The sequence below is a fragment of the Lytechinus variegatus genome, chromosome 4 (genome assembly GCF_018143015.1).
Source record: "Lytechinus variegatus isolate NC3 chromosome 4, Lvar_3.0, whole genome shotgun sequence".
NCBI lineage: Eukaryota > Metazoa > Echinodermata > Echinoidea > Temnopleuroida > Toxopneustidae > Lytechinus > Lytechinus variegatus.
The window spans coordinates 12375151-12395635 of NC_054743.1; the positions used below are offsets into that span (position 1 = coordinate 12375151).

A 20485-nucleotide genomic window follows, 5' to 3' on the forward strand; every position below is an offset into this window, starting at 1 on the left:
CCAAAAATTGACGAAAGCTCTCCAACGTTAGAGGTTGAGAACATGGCGGGGGCAAACAAAAACAAAAGGAATGTCAAATTATGAAATTATAACAGTTATGTCAAATTTTGAATCATCACAAATCTTTAATTTTTCCCTCACTTTCCTCAATCAAAGGGCTTAAAGGCCTATTCAGAAATAAAATTTGAGCAAAAGGTCATATTCCTAAAGGGTTACAAAAGAATGCCATACCATATAGGTTGGAGAAACTAATTCCTTGCCTGAGTGTGATAAATTATTCCTTTTCGAACTGCCTTATCATGGATAAGTTTGGGTTTCTTTTTAGTTTCTTAACAATGGTAATCCTGACCCTCAGTCATTTCTATATTATTCATTTTTTTTTTTCTAAAGAACAACTTTATTAAATCGTGTTTATGACAATGATTGTATCGTAGATTATATCTTAATCTTGTCTGAAATAAAATTGATCCTTGCTATTATTTGTTCATCCATTGTAGTTTGCAATCGCATATATGATTTTCGTTCTTAGATATTTTGTATTTTTACTTATTAAATCTCCTTGTAAACAATGACACCTCCCTTATCTCTTAATATATTAGTGGTAGAAACATAGGAATTTATTTAGTAAATTATTTCATAACATTCCATAAATAAGCTGTTTTAGAGCATTCTAAACGCATTTTTATTTGAGGGAGCGCCCAATGTCTGTACATATTCTTATACATATATATAAAAACAATCATAAGACTGTTTTGTAAATGATGAATCATGGTAAGATTTTTTTTTCGGAAAAAACGTATATTGTTTTTGTTCAGAACTCAATAATGCCAATACCTTGGAAATCATATATATTACATGAAAATGATGATCTGACTACGTACGCTGACAATAACAAATCGAACATTCGATGTGCCCAAAGTTTACATTTATTTCGGCATGACATTTCATGCGAAAGAGATATAACAATCAGAATATTGTTACCTCCAAACTACAACTGCTCTTTTTTAATGCCTTTCATATCTATTTGTCGATAGTCTTTAAATTTGTTATTGTTTGAATGTACCGCTTGACAATCGATAGGATCTTTGTGTTAACTATCATTAATAAGTAGAATCTGTTGCGAAAAGGAAAATGAAAAATAAAAAAAAGGCTTTCTTTTCAAATTTGGCATGATTTGATATGTTTGCTTACAACTCACAAGAGCTGCTCTGATGATACATTGTATGTCTTTTTTTAAATAATAAAGCTATCCACATTTTCATCATTGATACATTCAAACTAATTTCATTATTCTGTTTCAATTATTTACGTAGATGAGTGCACAGTTGTACCGCAGATCAGAAGCGGGTCCACGAGGGCCAACCACCCCCCCCCAAAAAAAAAGTGGCCAGGGGCCTGTTGCATAAAACTTTTTACCTGAGGAAACTCTGGTAAAAACTGAAAACTAGGTTAGTCTGATTTCTGCCATTGACTTTATCACAGGACGAAAACTCTGGTAAAAACAACCTGAGTTTTCCCAGGTAAAAAGTTTTATGCAACGGGCCCCGATTAATAAAGGGAGAGGGGTAGAGTGTGGGGGGGGCAGAGCAAAGCAACCTGTTTCACTTTTCTTTCACTGACACAAAATTGGCAATGAATGCCTACTTGGCTGTAAGAAATTTTACCTTCACAATTCATCAGTAAACACTGGCAGAAAATTTTATGCAACATACCGATCTGAATACAAGAACAGAAGTTAGATCAAGAGAGAGAGGGGGGGGGGGGGGAGAAAGAGGGTGAGGAGAGGAAGAAGACAGTTGTGTATTGTTCACATACTACCGGTATTCAAATATATTCTTGACATTCTTCCTTATAAACACTGAACATATATATCTCCCTTTCCATCCTCTCCTTTTCACCCCCTTCTCTCTCCCCCTCTCTCGTATCCCTTCTTTCCCCTCTCCCTTCCCTTTCCTTTTCTCTCTTTTCCTACTTTTTATTTTTTAATTGATAAACCTAAAGAGTAACCACATCCAGTAAAATAAATCTGATTTGCTTCAAAGAGTTTCTTTTCATCATTTTATTTTCATTTATTGGGTCAGAGGACCAACATATTTCCATTTTCTACAGATAGAAGTAGATACGGCTCTGAGAAGAAAAAAAAACAAAAATACAAACTAATCGTTTGTACATCATTTTGTCACATTTGTAAAAAAAACCAAGACGAGACAAATATCTGATCACGAAGGTTTTACAGATGATGGCTTGTCAATACTCAATAGTCATTCAATAGAAATGGGATTTAAATGGTATACTGACTGCATAGTATAAATTAAGATGCATGGGACATAGACCGGAACATAGCTAGCAATCTATTATCGTTGATAGTATACCAAAATGGGCAAAGACATCAACCAAACGTTACAGTAATTCAACAGGGTTTTTTTTACTTCTAGAAATTGTGTACATTGTAAACAAAGTTCTGGGGAGCATGTCAGTCATGAAAGAAATCCGACACTTTATCTGACAAGTTTCATTTTATCTGACAGTTACCATAGTAAGTGATTCTCAGCCGAACAAAATCAAGGTAATTTGTCACATCTGGCAACTTAAAATGTTCTCCTAGGGAGCATTACATGAATATCTTGTCTGACAAGTTGTCACATCTGACAACTTTCCTTGATTTTGATTCGCTGAGAAGCACAGTTCCTATGGTAACTGTCAGATATAATGGGACTTGTCGGATAAAACATCCGACAAGTCCTTTCATGAAACACTCCACTGATCTCTCTATATATCCAACCATACATCAACTAAATGAGCAGAGGACTACCTCATTTATACATTTAATTCATTAATAAACCATAATTTTCCTTTTAATAAGTGGGTAAGGTCAATAAATGTACAAATAATTTATATTACAGGATTATTACTTGATTATTTGTTAGTCTAAAGACCATTTCTTTTTGGGATTCAGAGCAGTCGACATGAATATTCATATAGAACACTTGTATCAGACCAAAAATAATCATAATACAAATACGAGTGTCGTCCACAATGGAAATAAAGCATTACTGAACATGACAAGAATTATAAAAATAAAAATAACATGAATAATAATACTAAAAACAGCAAATAAATGAAATACAAGAAAAAGGAAATAGATATTGCTTTCACGTTACTTAAACAAGAATGAATGTCGTATTCTTGTTTTGCATACATAATATCATAAATTCAACTTCTAACTTTTACAGCAAACCAACGAGTGTTTCACAAAGCCTGATCACAGTTCTAATTTAACAAGTAAAACAATACTGTTTGGGGAATTAATCTTCCTTTCTTTGCACTACATGATCGATTGGATATTGCATGAGCTGGACAAATGACAGATTTAAACAATAACCATATGTTGGGTAGACATTTATTTCTATATTTAACTTGGCTACCAATATTCATATAATCCTATGACTAAGTAACAGAATGGTTCTGGAATCAGTCTGACAGAAACCATTGTTTGGTTACCAAGAAAATACACAATTTTTTTCAAATGAAAATTGTAACTATTCTCTTTAATGCTAAATAGGTATAAATGCTCAAGGAATGTTGATCCGGTCAGGTATGGATCCAAAAGGGGCACACACCTTTTTTTTTAATTGTTAAAGTGTGCATTATGTCTCCCTTTTCTGAGTAGTGCCCCCTTCTCCTTTGAAATAAGAACACAATCTTTTCTGATTGACATTTTTTTTAAAAAACAATTACATCCTCTTGGGGAGTAGGAAATATTTTTTTCTGGCTTGTCAAAAAGTGAGAAAGAAATTGGCACTTTTCTGTGCTCCTGGTTTAAAATCCTGGCTAAGTCCCATTGCACTGTGATAAATAATAACACGATAAGTTATACCAATCCCATACTGTACCACAAGCTTAGCAAATGAATGTGTGAAGAAGAGTGGATAATAGAATGTGAACTTGAAAGGTATGGAGATCAAATCTCACTCTACAGTCTTTTGGTAAGACCATGGACTAACTTGTCAGAGTAGTACTTACTTCCACGGTAAGACATTGTTCATTAGCAAACACTACAACTGACTTAAGTGTAAAACAGAGAGCTGGCAGGAAATAGTCCCTTTAAATAATTGGTGTTAGCCAGTCTAAAGCCATGGTAATTGTATTATAGTATGCTTGGAATGTTTAAAATAACAATGTATTGCCAAGTTTTTGTTCACAGGGCCCCAGATGAGCTTAGGATGTCTTCTCAATTTCACCCTTGATAAAATACATTGTCAATTTATTTATCCACTTCATTAAAGCTTGATTTAAAAAAAATAATAATTCAATAGGGTCTAAATCATTTCAGGAAGGGGGGGGGGTGCATTTTCCCATCAAAATACATACACTGTCTAGTTAATTTTGAAGTCTCTATAATTCTGTCATGTTGTACATCCTCAATTTAAACCTAGGGAAGAAACAAGGACAAATACCATCCAAACTGTAACTCCTTAAACTAAACATCATTGATTTCAAATGATCATTCAATGAAATAAAATCAAGAAACTCACAAGTTTGGAGGAAATAATTCAGCAAATTTATAAGGAAAGGCTTTTGCAATTATCATACACACTTTGAAACAGTTTATTACGATCTGTATGGTAATTTACTAGTCAAAATAGAATATCAACACACAGATATTACAAACACTGCCTCACACACTTTAATTCATGTTCTCTCTCTCTCCCTTTCATTCTCTCTCTCTCTCTCTCTCTCTCTTTTAAGACACGCACACAATCACAAGCAACATATTGATATCATCTCTTTCTCCATCATACACTCCCTCAGATATAATTCAATCAATTTGACATTAAGATTTACATACCTGTTCCAATTATCTTTCCTATATATAATATGCACAATGTTATTCAATTAACACACAATAAACATACTACAAACATGTAGCATCTCCCCAATTTTTATCGAAAAAGTCATTTTTCTACAAATATACACATTCTATGCTCGTGCAGAGTCTCATCCGTGATAAATCTTCGATACAATTCAATAATTGTGCAAAATAATATTGATATAAAACGTCTTTTGAATTACAAAATGCAGGTTTCACTATACAAAGTCAAATTCTGTTTTAGTTTGGGGCGTACAAGTGTTGATTCTTCAAATAATTAAAAGCCCATCAAACTTCATTGTAAATTTCATATCAAAACAATGATTCCGGTGCACATGCTGATTATTAGTCATCTGGAAATCTTGAATCAATTACAAAACCAAATTTCAAAATTCCTATTTTTCCTGAATAAAAGAATCATAATTTACAAATTGAGTCTGGAGAGATTGCCATTCTCAGTACAAGAACGTACATGTTGCACGATTTGAAGCTTTCTGGAGCCATGTTCAGTACAATTGAGCAATTGACAGTCGAAGATTCTTCGGCTAGAAATAAAACAAATACAAAACATGCACTTCCTACCGTTATCCATCATTGAACTATTAAAGATTATGTGCGACATCCATTCTGGCAGTTATGAACACCTCTTCCTCTAGTCATATTTCAAATGAGAAATTGCTTGTTTCATAATTCAGCAGATCAATTTCGATGCCTTACCCTCGAATATAACTATACTTCCATATTAATATGCATCACCATCTAAATAAAAGTACTTTTTCATAAAAGGATCTATCATGAATATGCCTTTAACAGCCATTTAAGTTGAGGGAAGGTATGATAAATATTAACATTTAAAGGATTTTTTTATGTATATTCAAAATATGAAAATTTTTTATCAATGCTCACTTATTACATTGATAAGGGAAGATGATGACATGAATTTAGAAAGTGTGAAAGTAAAATAATAAGACCGATGTCATTATATTCTAGCCAAATTTGCTCCAAACATTAAAATATTGCCATCCTATTCAATGAGATAGAAACCTAATAACACTTGAGGAAACATTCATTATATAAAATAATAATACTTATAACATGATGTTTCTCTATTTTGTTTGGTGGCAGTAGTTGTTATTAGAATAAGTTATTAGAATAAACAAGTCAAACATATCAAAAGGTCATGCAGAAAAGAAGTTTTCAAAATGATACACATTTATTTCAGCACATTGCTCTCTGATTCCTGCTTTATCTGAAAAAGTTCCCCAAAATATGACCACGGATATGTACAAAAGATTGATTACAAAAAAGAATATATATTTAGAAATATGTGTGTTCTGAGAATCAATGAATAATTTTCTTGAATAATTACAAGGTTGAACATTATTATTACATCATTATTATTTATTCTAGGAGGTAAAAAGAGCATTGAAATACAGAATCCCTTGCTATCTCTTCAATCATAAACAGATACATGTCAGTCATTGAGGGGAAGTACACAATAAAAACTAGGACAAGATTTATATTACACTCTAATATCAGCTAAGACTTTATCAGTCCTTCCATGTCCTTCAGTACGTCCATGTAAAAGTCAATGGCCCGTATTCTGAAGTCAGGTTTAAATTAAACCCTGGTTTAAAGTTGTGGTTTAACTATGGAGAGCCAATTGGAGCACAAATCCCTAACAGTACACATTCAACTTATTAACTTCCAAACTGTTCATAATTGTCTGGGAATGATAACTGAATTATTTTCCTTCGTTATGAAAGCAAAAGGAAACAAAATTGCAAACATAAGAAATAAATAATATAAACAGAATTTTTGAACTTTTGGCTCCCCATAATTTTAGCACAGAGTTAGACCGTGGTCTAAGTTAAACCTGACTTCAGAATACGGGCCAATGTCTTGAAATGATTTCACAAATAATACCCAAGATAAGTTTGAACATGTCTTCTCCATCTGCTTCGAACCATGATACCATGTATGCAGTATAATACCAACGAATATGTGATATTGTAGATATGACATGACTCTACATACATTGTAGTAGTGTTTGGCTTTCCTTGAAAATAACCACCACCCAACCTGCCAAGGCATTAACAAAAAAAAAAAACCAAGATGTAATTCATATCATTTTGCTTCAATGTTCACACAAAGGACTCCAAATCTGAATGACATACGACTCATTGAACTGCTGCTAATACCAACCGAGGTTTGACTGATATAGCGACAACAACACACAATTAGCTCATTGTGTGTTGATACATTATCATTTCAAACAACCACCATGTTTTAGCACCTCGTATCAAAACAAGGACTTTGGAGTATTTCTTACAAGAGGAAAGTAACAATATTCACATTTTGCTTTATACCCCAGTCACACGAATGAAGCTGACCCAAAGCAAATGATGATAATGCCATTGAAAGTAATGTGAAAGCTTAGATTGGTCTGGAGTCGGTTGTGTTTGTGCAACTGGAGCAATACAATCACTTGGTCTATTTCCCAGTGGCAGTTTTGAAACCTACAATGTATTCAGTAACTTCATACTGTGATCTCATCAAAGGTGGTAATGTTTGTCCGTATGGGGTGATTACAAAACACTTGGACAGTGGCATACATTCATACCAATGTACAACAATTAACAAACCAGGACATGCTTTATATCTGCAACATACACAGAAGCATGAACTGATATTCATTGTTAAGTCCAATTCTCCTGACGGATGCACTACCTGTACTCTCCGTATAATCCTTTGAATGCTCCAAACTTCCAATTTCAGCTCCTTTTGCTTTCTACCATATTTCATCAACAGTTGACATTCGCATGACTTTGCTGTATGTAGTTCACATATCCATCACAAATATTCATTTCAACCTGATCTCATTTTCCAGACGGATGGCGCAGGAATGGGTATACTGATAGAGGCCAAGGGTTACGTCCTCAGAGACAAGCACTATTGAATCAATCCATGTAACTGAATAACTAAACACAGTGTCATGCATGATACGTTGAGATTATCAAACACGGGATACAATGCACGATGGCTGACGTACGAGTTCACTTGCGATAATATGAACACCGGTGGCTGGAATCGCTCATTCACAAAAGGTGACCAAGGAGAGTGGATGCCGTCAAAAAAAAAAATCACTTTCATGATTCTTGTCGCTGGTTTCTAAATAATTGGTCACAAACATCTTCTTTTCTCCACTTTGAAAATGTCCACTCATATCATAATATATATATATTTATATATTTATCTATTTATATATATATTCATATATCCATATATCTCTGTGGAGATGACACCTATGAAACTAGATGGTCATATCGTGTTGACCGCTTTCAGAGATTTCCCTGGGTAGGATAAAATGGGAGAGAGAGAGAGAAAAGAGACAATTATGTCATTAATCAAATTAAATATACTATCTGGAGATCGACTGTAATTACTTTTATTTGAGTCTATCATAACTCTTTATACGACGAGGCTCTGATGTACTACATGAAATTATCTTAGGAGACATTCAAGATGCCTATACTGGCCTATAATGGTATGGCCAAGGGCTGTCATACCCTATTATAATGAGATTTGGGAATTATGGCATTTTATTGGTTGAAATCAATTTAAAATAAAATACTCATTTTGTTTTGTATAACAAATCATGGGAAACAGCGGCCAGTCTAATCAAGAAGGATTTTTTTTTATTAAATCCAATTTTACAAGAAAATATCACTTTTGAAATCAAGTGCAAACTATACAATGTGATAGAGATACAAATTAAGCAGTACAGTGTATTTACGAAAGTGATTTTTCATTTTACCAAAAGCACTTTGCAAAATAACATGTTAATGTTGATGGTGATGATATTATCCTCATTATCAAACATGGATTTAGATGTTTAGGAAATCAGAGGTGGTTTGTTAAAACCTTTAATCTCAAATTTACAAATTTTTAGGACAACTTAGAACAAGCTGTATTTTAGAATTAATGCTATGACAAAGGTGGCAACCTCAGTCTCCTTATAGCCAAAACAAGGTTGCCATTCATTTCATAACGCTTGAATAATTTTGAGGGTTTGTTTTTCTTGAGAGAAGTTTTAACAGCCCACCAACAATGTTAGATGGAATCCATCAATTATATCACATTTCATGGACAGGTCAATACTTTACATTAACAAGAAGAACTTACAAATGGATCTGCCGGTGCTTGTGCTGGTGGTCTCGTTGGTTGGTTGTACATAGGTTGAGCCATACCTCCTACAGGTTGACCATACATGCCCATCGGTGCCATACCCCCTGGTCTTACACCCATGCCCTATAAAAAAAAAGTACAAAAATGCTAATGTAATAATAATAACAATTATAATTTGTACTTAGAAAGTACATCTATTATCATTCCATGTGGGTGTTTCATAAAGCTGTTCGTAAGTTAAGAGCGACTTTAAGAACGACTGGTGATGCTTTCTTTTGGTGAATGGTATACACCAAAATGTTCATTGACGATGGTTTAACGCAGTTCTTAAAGTCGCTCTTAACTTACAAACAACTATATGAAACGGGCACCATGTCTTCCTGTACTCTCAAAGGTATGAGGGTATTGGCTCAGCCAATCGGATGCAAGGATTTTAGGAGCTTGTAACTGTTCAGTGAAAATTGTAATGATAATAAGATTAATATTCCATACCTGAATGGCACATATATATTATCAGTCAATGTTTCAATGTGCTTCGGAAGGACTTGGGATATTATCATTCTGATTTGAAAGTTATTGTTAGTACTTCTCACTGAACACTAGTATGAGCACCTAAAATCCTTCTGCTTGGCTGAGAAAATCTTCAGTACAAATACCAATTGAAAATGACCATCAGGATGCTTTATAAAGCACTCACTTGGGCCCTGTCTTACAAAGAGTTGCAATAGATTCACATCAAACTAAACTCGTGAATGATCTAAAACTCCTATATCTTAACTACAAAGATCTAGATCAATCATAATTTGAGATTGATTCGAATTTATTGCAACTCTTCGTAAGATGAAGCCTAGGGGCCCGCAACACAAAGCTTAGCCATGATCATAGAACATTTTATTAAACGACTGATTGCATCGACTACAATGTACAATCAATCATAAAAATAAAGCAGTGATTAACATGTGTCTCATAGAGCTGTTACAAAACACTTTACACAAGACTGGAACATGTTCTTAGGTGCAAGTCAGCTACAAATGGATACATCATTTAATTGTAACTTACTTTACGAAACAACCAACAGGGGAGCGTTTCATCAATATTTTTGTTCCACAGTTGTTCCACAAGTTGTCAGATCTGACAACTTTTTCTCGATTTCGATTGGCTAAGAGGCACTGTTACTACGGTAACTGTCGGATAAAAAGTGACTTTTTAGATAAAACGTCTCACAAGTCCTTTCATGCATCTCTTTGTAAGACAGGGCCCAGTTATCATCACCTTGTAAAAGAAAAAACATACCATTCCAGGTTGGACCATTCCTGGTTGTTGAGCACCAAATTGTCCTGAGAATGCTTGACCCCTCCAATCGGCTGTCTGACCACCCTGAAACCGAACATATATAGACAATAATAAGCATGATGCGCTTACATTCTAATTAGCGAGAACAAAGCTCTAGATCTTTGTCTGAAATTCTTACTTAATAATAATAATAATAGCTGTATTTATAAAGCGCCGTTTGCCTGAGGATACAAAAGTGCTGCTATTATTACCCCGGCTTTAGCTAGAGCTACCATTACCGGCGCTCAGTGCATGCAAGGAATTAATCCTGCTGGGTACCCATTCACCTCACCTGGGTCGAGTGCAGCACAGTGTGGATAAATTTCTTGCTGAAAGAAAACATGCCATGGTTAGGATTCGAACCCAAGACCCTCTGTTTGAAAGGCGAGAGTCAGAACCACTAGACCCAATGCGCCCGCATTCTAGATTTTTTTCCAAATGGAACTGTTCTTTAAATCTATCATGGAAATAAGGGCTGGGTCCAACTGACACAACCTTGAATTAGCTTAAATCATGCTTGAATACAAGAAAATTGGAAAAAAGAATATATAAGCATATATACTGGACTAGCAAGATGTAGTGTTCTGTACTACACCACTAATGTAAAGTTACCTTTATCACTGCATTTTCTAAGCACAATAGTGTGAAAGGTTTATATAAACACTTTCAAATATGTATATACTTCTCACACTGTATATAGGCCTTTTTTCTTACTGGAAGCAGAAAAAGTACATCATTGAAAGGAAAACCACCTCAAGTTCACCTCCATTATAATGAATTATAGCACAAAAGACAAACAGCAATATAGCCATTGGGTACAATACTCCTTGAAGACTGAACCATTTAGTCAAACAGGGGTGTTCAAACTCACCATGGTAGTATTTGGTGGTGGAGGTGTTGGTGCAGACTCAAGCTCCTTTACATCATTATTTTAATGTTTTTTTGTGAAAGCATGAAGTGAGAATTGTGTTAACAGAAATGAAATTTGTTAGCAATATGTTTCAAATGAGGACAGGATATTATAATGACAAACTACACGAATGTTACAATGAAGGAAACGATGTCACACAATACAAAATGAAATGCTATGGGAGATGAAATGAGACTATATAAGGACAGATTCAAGTAATGAATGCGAGATATAAAAACAAAGGCAAAATGAATGCATCATGATAACATATACGTAAACTTCTGAATAATGACATTAAAACACAATGAACAAATCTGTCTAATGGAGGCAGCCTACATGTATCTGTCATTATAAATTGATAAAACAAATTTGACATTAAAATTGTTTTCATCAGAAGCTAGTTCAAATCTTTTTTGAAGTTTGAAATTATTCCTCAAATTCTCAGGAATGGTTTGAATTGTGTTTATCACATCAAAATTTTTGCCAAACAGGCTTACATGTAAATGCACATCCCAAGTATGGCTTCATTAACATTTTATTTCAAACTTTAAGTTTTGACAAACAATATATTTTGTTCATATTGTCCCAACAACGAACCCTGAAATTATATAATTCATGTATTATATAAATTTCACATGAACAGGGGCCTGTTGCAGAAAATCAAGTTGCGCAAGATTTTTTCAGTTGCGTCTGATCACAACTCATTCTGCAACAGGCCCCTGATTGCAGAAGATGAAGTGAATTTAATAAACAAAGCAAATGAAAATGTGATGAATAGGAAGGTAAGCAAGCAAACAGAAAGCAATGATAGGTTAGTTCTTACAGGGCACTGTATCATAAAGCATTGCAATTGATCATAGTATTGAGATACGTGTATCTATGAATGATTGCATTGATTTATTATTGTATGATCAATCGTAAAAATCAGCCCTCCCATCAATCACTAAGCCTTATACTACAGGGCCCAAATGCTACAGGTGAAGACAAGAGAGGTGAGATGAATGAAGTTATTCTGGACAATGAATTATTTAAAGCTTATTTGATCAATTTTTTTTATTTAACGTTGCAACATTTGCATCACTATGTTGAGGATTCCATGTTGCCAATTTAGGGAACTGTGATTATTTCGGCAAAAAACTGAATAAGGGGGCCATTAATTAAGTCTTCCATTTTTATTTTTCACAATAGTAAAGATCACATTTTTTTAAATTTCAGTATTTCTGCATAAATTTGCAGTTGGTGTACATCAGAAATGAATATGACGACAGAAAATACTTATAGAAGTTTGAAATTTGCAAATCCAAACTTGGTATTCTTTAAGATAAAATGGTATTCCATTTTAGGTCTGCATCGTTTTGTAGTGAAAATCTAAAGTTTAATGAATGTTTGATGTTAATTGTGCAGTGAAATAGGTTCCATGTCATTTGCTCTATTGATAATTGCTCCAATGCATAACCTACACGTTAGGCCAAATATAAAATGTAACCTCCAACACTTAATAAACCCTAACCCTTATCTTCACAGTATTCTGAACCAAAAGCTCTATGACAATCCTAACTCTAACCCTATGCCTTCTGAGATATTAACACCGGAGCAAATGTCGCAGGAGCAAATGTCATGTCTCCGTGAAATGATCTGTTGTGATTAATAGTTTGATGATAGTAATAAGGGGGAATGTTTCACAAAGATTAAGTCAGACGAAAGTCACACGTAAGTTCAAACGAGCACATGATATTTAATGTGCAATTTCAATTATTAATTCAAACAAGTGCAATCCCGTGGGCATGATCTGAGCATTATAAACCACACTCGGTTGAGACTTTTGGTACGATATGTAATCAGACTTTAAAATTTGTGAAATAGACCCATATTTCCCTTAGATTTAACATACTCAAAGGCCCATATTCTGAAGTTGGGTTTAACTACAGACCATGGTATAACTCTTTGCTAAAATTATGGGAAGCCAAATGTTTCAAAATTTTGTTTACAGTGAATGCTTCTCATGTTAACTGTGCTCTTCACTAATTATTCAATGGTGAAGACAGTTGTCATACTTATCCTTCCCATAATGTTTGGGAGTCAAATGAGCTGACACATTGAACCTCTACTGTTAGAGATTTATGTAACAACGGGCTTTCCACAGTTAAAATCACAACTTAAAACCAGAGTTTAAATTAAACCCGACTTCAGAATACGGTCATTGTGTACCACCCAAACTTTATTGAATGACACATTGTACAAAAAGTTGTCTACAGTGCTCTGGACTTGAGAGCCTGGATTCAAATCCCTGTTGAATGTCTTACCATGTAACCACCACCCATCGGGGCTGCCGTTCCACCCCATGCAGGGGCAGCTGATGACCCCATCGGAACCTTCTGAGGTGACCAACCTGCCCCTCCAGTCCTCTGTGATGGTGAGTTCTTGGTCCACTGGTGTTCCGTCCTATAACACAAATCAAGGTTTAAGGATCAAGACCAATTCAACAAGGTAGTTCACTTTTAAGGATGTTTACAGCAACTTAAATAAATCATGTAATTAGATTAAAGTAAAACAAAAAATGTTACTTTATGAAAAAACATTACCCAGCCAATTGGAACTTTGTTTTGTATATGTGTATTCATTCTTTAGAAACATAATATTTCAGTAGTTATCAGCTTACTGGTATATTAATTACATTATAATTAAATCATGTTTAAAATCAAAACATAAGAAATACAGATGTTCAATTCTAATGTGTATTCTTTTCAAATTGGAATATTACATAAAAATGATTAATTATAGTTTATACACAGCATTTCTGCTTTTTATATGGAGAAATTATAAAAACATTATTTTTTTCAATTTAAGAATCATAATCATGTCATGCAATTACACTTAAATTGACAGCCAGCCAGCCTCAAATGGACATGCAACTATATGTATATGTAATGGGCCAAACTTTCAAGGCAAATTAATCAGCTTTATTGATCAACAATGAGTATGGAATGATTTTCTTTCTCAAAAAAATATTATCATGGCATAGACCTGCAATCAGCATGAAATTGTCAAGTATGTTTACAAATGATTTGCACCCTCTATCCATTCTAAATTTGACACATAAAAAAATCAGAAGAAAATGCATAAATGTTTAGGAAAGGATGCAATTATGAAAAGAAATCATTGGTGCACCACACAATTTAAACCAAGTCAAATACTCGCATTTGATTAGGAATGTAATCGTCAAAACATGGTCTGAATGAACAATGTAGTGCAATAAAAGAAGAAATATTATTGAGGTGCATGTAATCACAAGCTCAAATATGTAAGATAATTGCATGACATGGTTTTGAAAGAAACACAGAGCAACAAAGAGATTTGTTAGGATAAAAGAATTTTTAAAATGAAAACCATCAGAAGTATATTCTTATTGTTAGGGATCTACAAGTTTGACAAGAAACTTATGTTTTATAGGAAAATGCTGGTTAGAGGTCTATGCCTGACTTTAATGTGAAGCGAATGCATTGTAGAGGTTTGAGAATTAACCCTTTGGATGCTAATCTACTTGAAGCATGCACCCTAAATGACACCCCCAGCCACCAATGGATTAAATGGGGTTAATAGACACGACTACGCCACCGAGCACCTACTTCAAACGGCCCATTCCATGAAGATCAAAATCAAGTACACCACTTCCACTCCCAGCTCCAGCAGTTCTGCATTAGTGTGTGATGAGAGAGGGCGTGAGAGCACCGCAAACGGAACGCATCCCAGAGAAAGAGATGATGGAGAATGAGAGAGGATGGTAGGCATGGTGATGGGTAGGGGTGATGCAGGATGGATGTATTGGAGAAGCAAAAAATGGGAAATACGGTGAGGATTAAGGCATTGGAAATTTGAATGATGAATGGAAAAAGGGATGAAGAAATGAAAACGAAATTAGAATAGATGGAAAGAGGAAATGGAGATTTGATGGTGAAAAGGAGAGGGGCGATAATGAGTGGTGAGAATGTGTATTGGGGTGCATAAGTGGGGGAAGGGGGGGGTTATGGTGAGGATTTGAAGTATACATATATGTACATGTGAGATTGAGAAAGAATGAATTTAAATAAGGGCGTTATCAGAAAGCAGCAAAAGAAAGGAATGAAAGAGATGTATGCATAAAAATCATTATAAAAATATTCAGGATGTGAAAATAAAATAGGGCGGGAAAATGGAAGGGGAGAAGTCAATACAAGGTGGTTAAAAAGTGAAACAGGAGAAGAAATGTGAAACAAGGAGTTTTAAATTAGTTTGATGGATTTGCAGGTTTGTGTTTTGAATGGACAAATTTACCCAAAATAAATTTTTTAAAAACAACAGAAAGTTGCCACAAAAATATTGGCATCATAGGGAAGGGGTTTTGCAATGAAACAAACAAAATGTTTTGCAAGGGAAAGGGAAGGAAAGAATGATATATGAATGTGCAAAGAAGAAAAGCAAACCAAATGGAAAAAAGAGGATTTGTTAAAATGGGTGAGTCAATTTTATGTAGATTTGTGTAAAAATGAGAATAAAGCATTATAAACCAACTAAGCCACTTATTATGTGCCCTATAATTAAATACATGTATATGTTTAGGTTAACAAAACATTACACAAATAAAAATAGATTAATACACAAATAAATCCAGGCCTCTCGAAGAGAGATAATGAGGGATTAAGAGAGAGAAAGTGAGATGATTTAAAATGACTTAGGAACATAAAATGCTAAAGTAGCAAAATAATGACATTCAAACCAGGTGTATTCAAATCATGTAGAATGCTAAAGATCATGTCCAGTATCAGTTGCAGATGGAAAATTCATCTGAAGTGATTCAAATGTCGCATAAAATTATTGAAATATGGATATTATTATGATGTTAAAAAGTATGTGACTTCTTTAGAATTGTTTGTATTTCTAATTGGGTGCATAGTTAAAATTAAATCAAGGCTGTGGTATTGGATATTCTATTGATTGGCCTTAATGTTCCACTAGCCTTGAATATTTTTCTGCCATTTTTATTTATTCATCTTTTCATTTAAGCTGTAACATAAAATGTGCCCTTTTGAAAAGCGGTCCTTGTCCTAAATTTATCAAAATTTAAGGCCTGCCAATTTCCTTGCCGCTCACCCCGTAAAATCGAGAAACCGGGTTCAATTATTTTTGGGGTCTGACCAACGCTGGACCTGGTGTTAAGAGTAACAAGGAAGTGCGATTGGTAAATAAAAGTTCTGGAAAATTGAAAAAGGCCAATGAATACGGATATATATCAAATGTTAGAATGGTTTCAGAACAGAAACAAGACACACTGTAAACAGACAGAAACACTCGACAAACTGTGACTTATGACGGAAAAGAATAAAGCCTTGTAATTTTAAAAGGAAGTTAATGCCATACTGACAGTGAATGAAATAAGACACATTACACACTCCAGCAACATCAACAAAACAATACAGTGGCTGTATATGAATTAACATTTATATAATAGCAATATCGTGGCATATATATAATACTAAATGAAACATATATGAAATGAGTATACTACTGAAACTACACTAAAACAGCCATTAGTTCAAAGCATTTCATAACATACATGTATACAGCTTTCATGAGTAAAATTTTTTTTTCTCTCTCATGACATGCATGAAATGTATCAAAGCAAGTGCAATCTTTCATAGACAAAACATCTATACTACATGATCAAGTCTAAATTCAATTAACTGCACCGCAATAAAGAATATTGATTTTCATTGAAAGGAAATTTCACTGCAAATTGTCAATTATTAAAGTGCAAATTATCATCCCTTACACCGCAAAAGGCCCCATTACATTGTCCATGAAAAACATGATAATACTACAATTAATCATTAGACTATGAAGCATCTAGTGAAACAATATCTTTTCCAATGGAAGAGATAAGGAACTGATGGAATTAATCTATTCCCAAGCGAATCAAATTGGTTAAAAACTACCATCATTATCAAGAAGCTATAGCCATAGATTTGTTGCTTTAATGTTCGGAGTTGAAATAATTTCATAAGAGTGAAATAACTTCCTTTTTGGAAACAGATGTTTAGAATATCATCTTCAGATAATTCTCTTCTGCTAGCTATGAAAATGAAAGGAATCAAGAAAAATATCACTTTCCAAATATCAACTGCATCTATATAGTTTCTCTGTAGGCAAGAAAGTTAGAGCCAATACTTGCATACTAAAAAAAAGTTGGGTTTTTAGGGTTGCTGCTTTGTTTTTTGTTTTGTTTTGCGAACAAGTTGAAAACTGCTAATTTTTTTTTACATTATTCCATTGTTTATGCACATTAGTTGCTCATGTTTACTATTCTTGTGAATGCGGTGTTAATAGACACACTTCTACAGGGAAAATATTTACTTTAAATCAACCTTGTAACACCTAAAAAAAACAAAGAACCAAGAAAAACAAAGTTGCAATTCATACTCACTTTTTGGGAGATGCAGAGCCTTTGATATCCAGATTCGTTGCTAATTTGACGAGCGTCGAGTCTAGGTTGTTACCTCCATTGGTAGCCATGACCTCTGCCTGTGAGGGCGGTAGAGGTTGTTTATTCATGGGTTGGAGGACGTCACCCATGATGGGTGCGGAGGTTTGGACTGAGGGAAGAAGATGGAGAAGCAAAGAATGAGTTAAAGATAAGTAATATGAAAGAAGGCTTCTGATAGGTCGGCTATGATCTCCTCACCATTGCGTCAATAACCATTAACACTGAATGTACATGTATCATACATTTCTATGTTGTTCTACGTACAAATTCCCATAAGCCAAGTTGCATATGATGTAATTGGCCGTTGAGCTTGGTTAACATGTTATGTAAAGTGCAATGGTGGAAGAGTGTTAATAAGTTTTTTATGTGATGGGCATGAGAAAAGTTTCATAAAACCATATGCGATGGTTATGACTAATTTGAAGCCAATATTTTTTAAATCCACCTTAGATATCAGTGAGGGATAACCTCAATTCCTCATAAAAAGAATTGAAATTTGGTTGAGGTATTTTTTCCTTAATTTTTTGAAGCACAGCATAATAATCTTATAATATTCAAGACATAAGGATTTGACTTATTTGAATGAGTGAATGTAAAAATCACAACTGGTTATGGTTGCAATTACTTTCGATCTGCAATGTAACATATGTATGAGGATATCATTATATGAAAACTTTGGAATAACACAGATTTGTGGTGGATAATGAAATTAGTATAATGAAAATAGTATTTATTTTTATTTTTATGATTTTAATTTCAGATAGATAAATGTAATAACATTACTTGAATTGATGCAAAAATTATAAACAGATACAAACCTCTCTAATAAGAAAAACATCTTAGAACAAAATGAATAAATTGATCTAATCATTACCAACATTGAAATATACACTGGTATTCTCTTAAATTGTAATTTTCTTTAATTGTAAACTCTCAGGTTAAAATTCACAAAAGAGGTTTAAACTGGGGAGGGGTACCAAACCCCCTCCTATTTGAAAAGTGCACTAAAGATAGCACGAATGAGCATTGTGTACATTTCCTTGCCCGTGTACAAACCAGTACGATGAATCATATTCATTGTACATGTACACTAGGTGGCCATAATCGGGTGGGAGTTGACGCCAGGAAGCAGTTTAGACCTCACTTGTGAATTCCAACCATATCCCATAAACCCAAGCTCAAAATCATGCAGCTATTTATTTATTTTTCATTTTTTTTAGGGAAAGAAAGGAAAGACACCCAGGAGACTTTGCATGCACAGTTACCTGCAGGCTGTGTAATAGTGTTGCCAAACGCCTTGTCAAAGTTTGCCCCTATGTCATTATTATTTGCAAAACCTGTGAAATGGAAATGAGAGAAGAAAATCGCATGGAAAAAATGGACAGATGCGTACACAACGTGATTTAAGCACATATAGGTGAAAGCACATACTCAAGCACACACTCAAAATGAATGTCTCCAATAAAATTTTCAAATAGACAGCTGCTAACACATTTAGATCCACATACATGATATTGAAATGTCAAAATGAATTCCATTGGGTGAAAAAAGCAAGAAAGATTGAAAAATATATAAAAATGAAGGATTTGCAAAAATGTATTGCAATGACATAACAGATTTTTTTTCAATAATTCCTGACAGAAAATGATATGCCTGGCATTGTCTTCAATGTAATTTCACACTTAAAATAATCATGACTAACATCTACATGTATTCTTTGATTGTAATGACCAAAAATCGGTAGATGAAGACATTACCAATTACATCAATGGTCTCTCACCCTCATACCTGTGTAATCTCATTCATGTAAGCAAACTAACTATAATCTAAGATCTAATGCCAGTAGAGTTATCCAGATTCCAAGATGTCGAACCAATGCTGGCAAGCGGGCGTTCCTAGCTACTGCTCCAAGAACATGGAACGATCTCCCCAACTTTGTAAAGAATTCCGTTTCACTCAATGTATTCAAGAAATATCTAAAAACACATCTTTTCCGCTAACTCCCGCTTGCCAGCACTGGTCTTTTATTGTTTAAATTTTCATTTGCATTTATATGTGTTTCTATGCTTTATTTCTACTCTCAATATAATGCACTTTGTATCTTGTATTAGAAAAGGCGCTATAAAAATGTATTATTATTATTATTACATGTATATTATTGCTATTGCTAACAGAGGGAAAAAAGCAACATGTGTTTCACATACACCCAACTTGATGCAAGGGTCACTCTGAAATGAAATTTCAAACTCATCTTGCAATGAAGACTTTGGGTACAACTGTACAACTGTATGCTACATCTTGGGGGTACTAACATACTCAATTTAAGATGTCTATATATAATTCTGGCAACACCGAACTGTGACATTTCTATAAACCAAAAGTGGTTAATACTGACAGAACAAACTTTTCACACAAATCACATAATATACTATGATCAATAAGATACATGTTTGTACAGAGAACCAACCGGAAATTGAACACCCAAGTAATAGCTACAAATCTTGTGAAAATACCAAATAAATAGCTACAAATGAAACTGAGAGTATTGACACTTGAATACAAACAGTCACACCAATGAGGCTATCAAACCACCACAAAGATAACACCGAAATAGAAAGGGTAAAGCAAGGAAATGGATCCATCATAACAACAGCACAATGGGAAAACA

General features: G+C 34.1%; 1 protein-coding gene across 6 annotated transcripts in view; it reads right to left on the bottom strand.

Annotated features, from left to right (window-relative positions):
• Positions 1 to 7372: 7372 nt before the first annotated feature.
• The window catches only part of LOC121413410 (phosphatidylinositol-binding clathrin assembly protein-like), an 85688-nt gene continuing 72575 nt past the window's right edge, over positions 7373 to 20485 (bottom strand). For 2 of the 6 annotated variants that reach the window (XM_041606220.1, XM_041606214.1), the window contains 8 exons: positions 19083 to 19154; positions 17758 to 17926; positions 14927 to 14992; positions 13604 to 13742; positions 11262 to 11306; positions 10352 to 10435; positions 9056 to 9181; positions 7373 to 8223 (listed from right to left, as the gene is read on the bottom strand). In XM_041606220.1, the coding sequence (XP_041462154.1) occupies positions 8212 to 8223; positions 9056 to 9181; positions 10352 to 10435; positions 11262 to 11306; positions 13604 to 13742; positions 14927 to 14992; positions 17758 to 17926; positions 19083 to 19154 (713 nt within the window). In that variant the 3' untranslated portion in view covers positions 7373 to 8211. The remainder of the gene's footprint in view (positions 8224 to 9055; positions 9182 to 10351; positions 10436 to 11261; positions 11307 to 13603; positions 13743 to 14926; positions 14993 to 17757; positions 17927 to 19082; positions 19155 to 20485) is intronic. The other 4 variants (XM_041606217.1, XM_041606216.1, XM_041606215.1 and 1 more) reach the window with 4 other exon arrangements.